The sequence below is a fragment of the Caretta caretta genome, chromosome 14, assembly GCF_965140235.1.
Source record: "Caretta caretta isolate rCarCar2 chromosome 14, rCarCar1.hap1, whole genome shotgun sequence".
Classification (NCBI taxonomy): Eukaryota; Metazoa; Chordata; order Testudines; family Cheloniidae; genus Caretta; species Caretta caretta.
This window is the reverse complement of record NC_134219.1, coordinates 37,869,520-37,880,349: the sequence shown is the minus strand read 5'-3', so window position 1 is coordinate 37,880,349 and position 10,830 is coordinate 37,869,520. Positions and strand designations below refer to the sequence as shown.

At 47.3% G+C, this 10,830-nt stretch overlaps 1 protein-coding gene across 1 annotated transcript; it reads left to right on the top strand.

The window, feature by feature from the left end:
* The first annotated feature begins 1,592 nt into the window (after window positions 1-1,592).
* LOC125628898 (olfactory receptor 6N1-like) lies at window positions 1,593-2,575 on the top strand. The gene is given in 2 exon segments (XM_048834124.2): window positions 1,593-2,522; window positions 2,525-2,575. Coding segments are annotated over 2 exon segments (981 nt in total).
* The last annotated feature ends 8,255 nt before the right edge of the window (window positions 2,576-10,830 follow it).

The window sequence follows — 10,830 nt, the reverse complement described above, 5'->3', positions numbered from 1 at the left end:
AAAGTGTGAAGACCGAATACAAATAGGAGGGAGCATTTACACTTTGTAGATCGAAGGGGAAGCTCATTTTCCAAACGTAGATCAACTGTACCTGCTCATTCCTTCAGGTAACTGCAGGTCTCTTCAGTGAGAAAATCCAGTTTCTGCAGAAAGAGGAGAGACAAGAACCTCAGCTGAAGATCCTGAGTCCGAGTGGCCAATCCCTGAGAAATAAGAGCTCATCGCTTCAAGCTTGGGCTGTGCTGTGGTTACAGGTGAGCACCGTCTTCCTGACTGCATTTCTATACCTCCACCAAATAGGGGCATGAATGTGTTTTGTGAATATTAGAGGGACAAGGTGGGTGAGGTAATATCTTTTACTGGACCAACTTCTGTTGGTGAATGAGAGAAGCTTTTGAACTACACAGAGCTCTTCTTCAGATTAGTATGTGTAGTTTTAGGTTCACCTTCCCACAGCAGTGCCAGTCAGCGTTCACAGCAGCATTTCACAGAGATGGAGCTTGAGATCCATGTCTTGTGACAAGTCCTCAGTTGGGGATCTGCCCCACTGACACAAATGGAGCTACCTTGACTTACACCAGCTGAGGATCTGGCTCAGTGTGTGCCCCAATGGGGTGGCAAGTGGTGCTGGAATCTTACTAGCCCAGATCACATATGCCAGATTGTTTCTAGACTCCGAGTTCAGGGACAGCATCATCCCCCCACCCCCGCACCCTGTGCCTTTCTTGTTCCTGTATTTTCATCCCACATTCGTTATGGAGTGCAGAGGGTCACACCCCACTTAGGGTTGAACATGAACCTGGTTTTGCCCCTTCCTAAGATCCACCCTCCAAAGAGCTGTATTTTATTACTGCACCAGTCAACATCAGGCAACAGAAAAGGCATTGCCAGTCTCTGACAACATCACCATCACACCCAGAGGAACTAAGGGAGAATTTACGCCACTTCAGAATTTATGGCATAACCTGATCTCTTGTGAGGGGCTGAAAATTATTCCTTCTCCGACAGGGCACTGAAATGCTGAATAGACCAGAATATATGGTTAGACTAATTTCCATTAATTCTAACAGAAGATCGTGCCTAAGGGTACTAGACTGCACTGGAAATCTCAGTCCAAAGTATTGGTTGATGTATTTATTGATTTTGACTCTGGTCATTGCCAGAAGCGAAATACAGCATTTAAGCATCATTGTTAAGCTCTAGTATGTTACTAGATGGGATATGACAGTAGATAAAGAAGTGGTCTGATCTGTCTTATCAGTACTCAGCTACCAGAGAAATGGCTTGTTATATTAGTCATTGCTCTGATATGGCAGAAGGAGGTCTACATTAATACCAGTGATGTGTCCTCGGACTGAAACTCCTGGCACTTAGCTCTGAAGTCTACATTTAGTCTAAAACTTAGACTCACTAAGTTTTATAAATGACTAAAGTCTACATTTAGTCTAAAACTTAGACTCAGCCTGTAACCAAGAGAGGAAGGTGCGTTTCTGAATATTTATGTAATTAATTCATGAGACTTGATTAACTTTTAACTTTATGTTCTTCCAATTCAATTTCACAGTTTGTTTTCTTGTTCCTTGACTCAACCCATGGCAGACAGAGACTGGAAAAATCAAACAGCTGTCACAGAATTCATCTTCCTGGGATTCGGGGATCTCCCTGATCTGAAAATTCTTCTCTTCCTCATGTTCCTAGTGATCTATATCGCAACCGTGACTGGGAACATGCTCATCACTGCACTAGTTGTGACGGATCAGCACCTTCACACCCCCATGTACTTCTTCCTGGGGAACTTGTCCTGCCTGGAGACCTGCTACACCTCAACCATCCTGCCCCGGATGCTGGCCAGTCTCCTGACTGGGGACAGAACCATCTCATTCAGTGGCTGCATCACACAACTGTATTTCTTTTGTGCTCTGGCGGCTACAGAATGCTGTCTCCTAGCAGCGATGTCTTATGATCGGTATTTAGCGATATGTAAACCCCTGCACTATTCAACTATTATGAATACCAGGTTTTGCCTCCAGTTGGCTGCTGGGTCAGGGTTAAATGGTTGTTTGGCTACTGCAATCTTTGTATTATTCATGTCTCATTTAATATTCTGTGGCCCGAATGAAATTGACCATTTCTATTGTGATCTCATCCCATTGATAAAGCTTTCCTGCAGTGACACACACCTGAGCATACTGCTGGATTTCGTACTGGCCTGTGTATTCACCCTGCCTCCATTCCTACTTACACTGACATCCTACGTGTGTATCCTCACAACCATCCTGAGAATCCCTTCCACCACTGGGAGGCAAAAGGCCTTTTCCACCTGCTCCTCTCACCTCATCGTGGTGACGATTTACTATGGAACCCTCATGATTGTCCACGTGCTACCGAATCGTGACACATTAAACATCCTAAACAAAGTGCTCTCTCTTTGCTACACAGTCCTGACTCCCCTGGTTAACCCACTCATCTACAGCCTGAGAAACAGAGATGTCAAGGAAGCCTTGAGCAAAGCAGTCAGTAAATATGTGGCTTTCACAAAAACAAGCAGAGAATCCTCGATTATAACTTAGCCTAAATCACCCAGGCAGCTTTGAAAACCTCAGGCTATCAGCCTCCACTGAAATTCATTTGAAATCCCCCATTGAAAATCTCACCACTAATGTGAAAAAAATGGAGATGATCTGTATGGAGTCACTGAGACAGTGTTGGCAGTCCCACGCTGTCTCCATGTAACAGAACAGAGAGGAAAGTGAGATTGCGGACAGCTCTGTCACGCTCTCATGTTCACCACTGACACACGCAGAATGATGGTATTTTTCTCCATAGTCTTGTCTTAACATTCACCCTCTGTGAGGAGCGTGTACAGCGTCTGAAACTGCACAGAGCTGACACTGTGTAAGGCACAAAGTCCACTAACGATCAAAGTAAATCCCTGTGTGTATCCGCTGTTCATTGTTTCTCTGTGCTAGATACTTAAGTCTTGTAATCAAATTCAGACAGTCTCATACAAACAAAACGCAATGGGTGACATCTTCATGTTTCTTGCTGCAGACCGTTTCTTATGCCCCTAAGGACACGATGGAGAATCCAGCTGGAGCTCAGGTCAGTGTGGTCCATCTAAGTGGAAGGACCAGGGAGGGAAGTGGCCATAACCATGGGCCCATCACGGAGTTTTTAACTGCGCAACAGGCAGAGTGGAGACCATTTTAACCAAGTTTTTATATCCATAAAAAAGCCATTTCTGATCAAAATTCATGTTTGGACAATAAAAATACTAACTCCTGATGTAGCTGAGATGGGGATGTAAGCCTGGGGAATCTGCCACCCTTGAAATTGTGCTTATTGGCATCATATCCCTTTGCAAACAAAACACCTTCCCGACGCTCACACAGACCAGATGCAAACACCCAGGCCACAGCAGTGGCCTCTGGACACTTCACCAGGAACAGCTTCATCGCTCTTACATGGGCTAAGCCCAGCTGTGACCAGCTCCAGCAAAGCCACAGCACCAGGCTCACCGGGCCCTTGCAGGTGGGGAGGTTGGGCAAACGAAGAGGTTGTTCTCACAGCGAAGCAGTGTAAGAGACACCCCACGTTGGAAAATTGAGGGGACTCAGCTGTCCCTCTGTGCAGATTGTACCCCAAATAATGTCACAGTATCTTAGTTCTTGCTTTATCTCCAGCACTTTTTTGATCCACTCTGCCATTCTCAGGAGGTCGATATCCCCTATCTTTGTGTCCTTATCTAGGGATTTTACTATTAGGTCATTTCCCCCCATTTCCTTTTCCTGCCCTCCTATTCTTCTTCTGGTTCCAGAGAATCTACGCTTTTCTTTTTCCTTGCTTGCATCCACTCTTCTTCAGTGCTTCCCCTATCCTCATGGTCTAGCCTGGTTTCAGTTCACTTATCTCTTTCATCTCACACTGCCAGCCAGCCAGCAGCTCCTCTGTCAGCCCATGTGATAAATAAAGGTGGGGGTGGGAGGGAGTAGCTTCCTTTGATGGACACCCAGCCAGCCAGTTTGCTGTAAAATCTCTCTTGGTAGCTGTTCTTTCCTTGCTTTACCTGTAAAGGGTTAAAAAAAAAATCCCCTAGGTAAAGAAAAAAAAAGTGGGAAGCACTGCAGCTCCTTGATGTTCCAGGAGGGCCACCCAGGTCTGGACAGCGTTCACCTTCCTGAGGTCCATCCAAAGGCTCTCAGAGTAACACAAGTACTCCATGGAGTGCTGGTCAAAGCTGCCCCCCTTTTGTTTGCAACATGGGGAGTTCCATCTCTCAACCCATTCAGGTGTACCTCGCGCCCCTTGGATCATGCTGGATAGAGGACGACCCACTTCCTCCATGTCCCACAAGGACAGCCTTCTACAAGTGTTAGGGGTGGTCCAGACAAACTGTCAGGATCCTGGACAAAGGTAGGCAGGAGTTGTGGCAGGAGCTTGGGGTCCCAGTCAAGCTGAGGGTCAGTGTCAAAGACAGAGTCAGGAATTGGGCCGAAGTTCAATACCAGGTATTGGTGTCCCAATCTAAGGTTCCAGGGGTCGATCAGGAGTCAGAATCCAAGTCAGAGCAGAGGTCAGTACTGTGCGTACAGCAACAGAGAGGCAGGGCGATTGTGGCAGATAGCTGGAATCCATGTTGTTCCCTGAACACTTCCTGGTGCGCCCCATGGGCACATATGGGAGTCAAGACCACTGTCAGTCCGATCACTCGAGGTGAAGCTTACTGTGGCACCCAACCACTGCAGATTGTGGGCCGCAGGGAATAAATCAGCTGCAGCTGCTGGCAGGTGGCTGCGTGGAGCTATTAGTTACCTAATAACTCTACAGGTTCAAGTCCTGCTGATACTTACAGCCACTTTGGGTGGCTTGCTCAAAGGTAGATAAGGGTTATATTCTGCAGGAACCCCACCCGTGGTAGATGTAGACAGATCTCAATGGTGTGGTGCTCAAAAGGACTATCCTAGGAAAAGTCCCTTGGGGGAAATGCATGAACCAGTTTACTAGAGAGACAAGATGGGTGAGGTAATATCTTTTATTGAACCAACTTCTGTCAGTGAGAGAGACAAGCTTTTAGCTACTATACTGCATGAACCAGTGTAGTCAGGTTCAGATGCCCTTCTCAACCCCCCAGGGGACCTTTGGGAAGGAACCCTGAACTAAGGGACTTTGAAGTCGATAAAAAAAAAAACCAGCCTGTGGCTCAAAGGGTTAATGTGATACTTGGATATATAAACAGGGTAATCTAGAGTAAAGAGGCTATTTTACCTCTGTATTTGGCCCTGGTGTGACCACTGCTGGAATTCTGTGTCCAGTTGTGGTGCCCACAATTCATGAAGGATGTTGAAAAACTGGAGAGGGTTCAGCGAAGAGCCATGAGGATGATTAAAGGATTTGAAAACCTGCCTATTCGTGATTGAACTCCTTGAGTCTATCTGTTCAGCTTAACAAGGAGCAGGTTAAGGGGTGGACTAATCATAATCTGTAGGCAACCATGTGGGGAACAGAAATGTGATGATGGAGGGCTCTTCAACCTAGCAGAGAAAGGTAGAACAAGATCCAATGGCTGGAAGTTGAAGCTAGACAATTAATACTGGAAATAAGGCACAGTTTTTATCAGTGAGGGTAATTAGCCATTGGAACAATTTACCAAAGAGTCATGGTGGATTTCCCATCAGTGGAAATTTTTAAATCTAGATTGGGTATTTTTTTTCTCAAGGGTCTGCTCTAGTTCAAACAGGAATTAATTCAGGGAAGCCTTACAGCCTGTGTTACACAGCGGTTCAGACTAGATGATCCCAGGGACCCTTTCTGGCCTTGGAATCTATGAATCTATGAATAAGTGGGGAGAGATTCTGATTGGGGTGTCAGACTGTACGAGAGGCCGTGACTGCAGGGGGAAATCTGCCTCATTGTTCTTGGGGGTGTACCTGGGTTAAGTGGAACCTGCTTCAACTGGCAAGGAAAGGCAGTGTTTCTATAAGACAATATGTGCATAGGATTTTATTGTTTTAACCCTGTTTCCCTCTGGCTATGACCACAGTAATAGTTCTTATGTTACAGTTAACTTTCTGTGGCCCCAATGGAATTGATCCTTTCTACTGTGAATCCACAGAAATAATAAATCACTACTGCTGCGACACCAACCGCACGGAGCTTGCCAATACCATTGTGGCTGCTATATTCACTCTGCCCCCATTGACACGGCTGTCACCAACATGTTAACTGAGCACCTCCCGGTCATTAACAATAGGACACCTCAAGAAAGAAGAGTTTGTCGATATGGGGAGAAATTATATCAATTTGAAGAAATATGGACCCTGTTTCTTGATACTTTTGAATAAAGAGTGTTGAAATAATGCCTGACTTCCATTCCACAGGACCTCTCTGCTTTCGCCCTCCTATTTCCTGCTCCTGTTCCCAACTTACATTTTTTGCCAATTTGTGTCTTTTTTAAATTGTTGTTACCCCCTCCCTCTCTTGCAATGTTTGTCTGATTTTGTATTGTCTAGTCTTGAATCTCTGGCAAATTGTAAAGTTGCATAATTGCATTTTTAGCTCACCTGTAACATATGCAGTGTTAGGTAACATGTACAGGTTGAAACAATTGTTCTTGTTTGTTTCTTTTTGAAAATTAATAAAAAATGAATCACAAAAATAAAATGACAGGACACCTCACAATTACTCCCAGGAGGTAGGGAATTAATATCCCCATATTGCAGAGGCACAAGGCAGATTACGGGATATGCCCAAATCCACGCAGGAAATCTGTGGTTGAGCTGGAAATTGAATGCAGATGTCCCACATCATGCTCCAGGGTCCTATCACTACACCATCCTTCAGCACCTGAGAGGGTAAAGCCTCCTCATTCCCATTGGTTAACCTCCTGTGCCTTCTACTGGCCACAAAATACTGACCCCACAAGCAGAAGGTAAGGTTTGAGAAACAGGCATTTATTCACTGTAAGAGCCATTGGATGGCTAACAAGGCAACTGGTGAAAAAGGGGATGCTGTACTGTTTAATGGCTACCCTGGTAGAGGGTGAGGGACGGGAAAGGGGCAGCTATACTGTATTATGGGCACTACGGGGCAGCAGTAATTCTCTAAAATGCCCTCTAGAATGCAGCTTTTATGACTATCGACAAAGCAATACTACTGTCATTATTCCTTTGTATTATGGCCAGGCTGTAATAGGATCATCCAGTAATCTGGCCCTGGCCCCATTGTGCTGTACAATGTACAAACACAGAATAAGAGAGTCTCAAAGAGCTTACAATCTAAATAGACAAGACAGACCCGGGGTGTGGACAGGGCTATAACTAGATTTAGAAGGATTCAATTTTTATGAGTAAATGATGGTACATTTTGATTCACTGCACACACATTGTCAGCCAATACTATCAAGTAAACAAACACTTGGATGCCACCATTATGGGTATGGTGCCATAAGATAGATAGATAAATAGATATTGTAGTCAGTTCTTTGTCTACACTTTGGTTTCTTATGAAATATATTCAAGAGACCAAATAACTAACGTCAGTCTTGTTTGTCAGTAGGGTACAGGAAAAAGTTTCTATAGAATACCAGTCTCAGAAGAGCAGTCCCATGCAGCGATGTTATATTCACCTTACGCAGAAGGTGTACTCCCAAGATTACACATTTCAGCTGGTATTACTTCCATGATTTTACAAGTTACACATTTCTTTATAGAACAAGGAGTCTGGTGGCACCTTAAAGACTAACATTTATTTGGGCATAAGCTTTCATGGGTAAAAAACCACTTCTTCAGATGCGTGGAGTGAAAATTACAGATGCAGGCATTCGATACTGACACATGAAGAGAAGGGAGTTACCTCACAAGTGGAGAACCAGTGCTGACAGGGCCAATTCCATCAGGGTGGATGTAGTTCACTCCCAATAATTGATGAGGAGGTGTTAATTCCAGGAGAGGCAAAGCTGCTTTTGTAGTGAGCCAGCCACTCCCAGTCCCTATTCAAGCCCAAATTAATGGTGTTAAATTTGCCAATGAATTTTAGCTCTGCAGTTTCTCTTTGAAGTCTGTTTCTGAAGTTTTTTTGTTCAAGTATGGCTACTTTTCTTTACCCATTACTAAAATCCAACCCTCAGTTCATTCCAGTTCCCTAACATGTTGTTCTGTTCCTTCCTTATCTTTGTTTCAGATAGTAGCATTCCAGGTACTGATCTGCGAAGGTACTTCCATAGCTTGTAGGAAGACATAAAGCAAATGTATCTTGATTTTGACAAGTTTCCTATCTGCTTCTGCCAAATGCTTACTTCAGCAAATGCAAGATGTTATGGGATACTTACTGTAGGTGAACAGGATTATGGTATAGGCCAGTTTAGGCTATATCACTGTTATAATATTTGTGCTTCATGTTATTGGTGCTTAATGCATATCTATATCTATCTATCTATATTGTGACAGGGTCGGGCCAGATGGCTATAGGAGAGTAATTTTTTTTTTTTTTGAGCAGGAAAGAGTTTTATTTGCATAACACTTACAAAGAATCACCAAAAAGGATAAAGCAAAGCTATGCAACAAAACAAAAGCAAACGCAAGGTATAACACAGCAGCCTTCAGGAGGGAGAAGTGTTCAGGCTATCCTGGGCCCAGAGCAGGGGGGCTTCCTCAACACTCGTGGTCTTCCACCCTCCTGAGTTACCTGGTGGCCTAGAGCGGGGGGTCTTCCTCAACACTCCTTCCACCCCCTCGTGTTACCTAGTGCCATGCCCAGTGTCACCTATTATTCCTCTCCTGATAGTGCCCGACAAGATGGGCACGGCTGTGGGGTGGGCAGTTTGAGGGTAGGGGGACGTACACCCACGTGTGATAGGACCCCTCCTAGTGATGATGGTATCCACAGTGGCAACAGCTGTGGCTGGGGTCTCTCAGTCTTCTCCTCAATCAAAGGGTCAGACGGAGGGAACCGGACGGGGTCACCGAGCAGAGAACCTCAGACAACACCCAGCACTCCTCAAAGGTGTCAAGGGAGTCAGTGGACGCCCGGATACGTGAATGTACTGAGGATCGTAAAATGGCCCTACAGTTGCAGGACACTTCATTGGCCAACCTCCTCTCTCTGGTTTTATAGATGGCTGTTTTATCTCGGGCTAGGAGGAGGTTAACCAGGAGATCCCGCGACTTTGTGGGGCCACGGGTGGGGAGTGTGTAGATAAAAAGGTGAGGGGAAAAGTGTAGCCAAAAGCATAATAAAATATTCGTGAGGAGCCGGAAAAGGGGCTGCAGCCTGGCACGTTCTAAATATACGTGTGCCAGGGTTTCCCTCACGTTGCAAAAAGGGCAAGTATCCGGGATGGGGGTGAACCGCGTCAAAAACACACACGTGCTCACAGCTCAGTGAAGGAGCCGCCAACTAATGTCGCCAACGGGCCTCGGGACCAAGGTGGAATACAGGCTGGCCCACCGGGGCTGCTCACCCTCCAAAGGTGGCAGGACGTCCCCCCACTTTGTATCGGGGCAGGACACCAGGGTGTGGGTGTGAAGGGTGTGAAGCGTGAGTGTATATAGATGTTTCCATGGTGCGATTTGGAAGCTGACCGGCTGCAGTTCATGCAGCCGGCTCACAGTGAAAGGGCGAGGGGTTTGTTGGGATCTACGGGGCAGGGGCCCAATTGAAAGGTCCGGTGGGCCTGGGGTAGAGGATGGGCGGGGTGCGCCCTCGCGCAGGACTCGGTTGAGATAAGCCCGAGCAGCAGGCGTCAAGGCGGCCTTCACCTCCTGAAGTACGCGCCGGGGGGTACCAGGTCTGGAGAGCCCCATGCGCCGAGCGAGCGTCAGGGGATCCAGCCAGTCTCCCCAGGAGGTATCCGACTCTCATGACTTCCGCCAGGACCAAACTCTGGCGCACCGAGCGGGACTCCGCCACCTGCACAGGGAGCTGGGGGTTGTGTAGCAGGGGCTCCGCAAGGAGATCTGCTCCCACGGTGGCCGCCATGGACCTGGTTGTTGAAAACAGTTTCCAGGTCCGGAGGAGGTCGTGGTAGAAGACTGGCAGCCCTGAGAGGTCTCGCGGAAAACCTCTCGGACAGAGATAAAAGAGCTGCCGGTCGTATCGGAGCCCTTGGAAGTGGCGGAGGAAGGCGTGCGCCAGTATGCTCTATGTCGAACTACCTGCACTATAAAGGAGCCTCTGCAGGGCCTGGAGGCGGAAGACACGGACCTGAGTGTGCAGACACTTCAGGCCCTGCCCTCCTTCCTTCAGGGCTAGATGAAGAACCCCAACAGGGGCCCAGTGCATTCCTGACCAAAAGAACTCTAGAATCGATGTCCAGAGGTTGGTCAGGAAAACCGGGGCCGGGACCAGGGTTTTGAGCTGGTACCAGAGCGTGGACAGGACTAGTTGGTTAAGCACCAGTGCTCTCCCTCGGAGGGAGAGACATCAGAGTAGCCTCATCCATTTCCAGATCCGCTCTATAACCCCACCCTCTAAATTTTGCCAGTTCTCCGGCGGGGAAGGGTGCGTGGCGGAAAGGTAAACGCCTACGTAGAGCAGTGGCCCCACGCTCCACCAGATGGTCTGAAGCGCGGGTGGGAGGGAGCTCACCTGCCGCCAGTCCCCCACCGCCAAGCCAGAGCACTTGACCCCGTTGACTCGGGCGGAGGAGGCTGCCGAAAAGATGCCCTGGCAAGCCTCCACGCGCGCCAAGTCGCCCGGGTCCTGGACCATGAGGAGCACGTCATTGGCGTACGTCGACAGGACCAGCTGCATGTCCAGCTCCTGCAGCACCAACCCTGTCAACCTCCTTTGGAGGAGACAGAGGAAGGGCTCGATTGCCAGAGCTTACAGCTG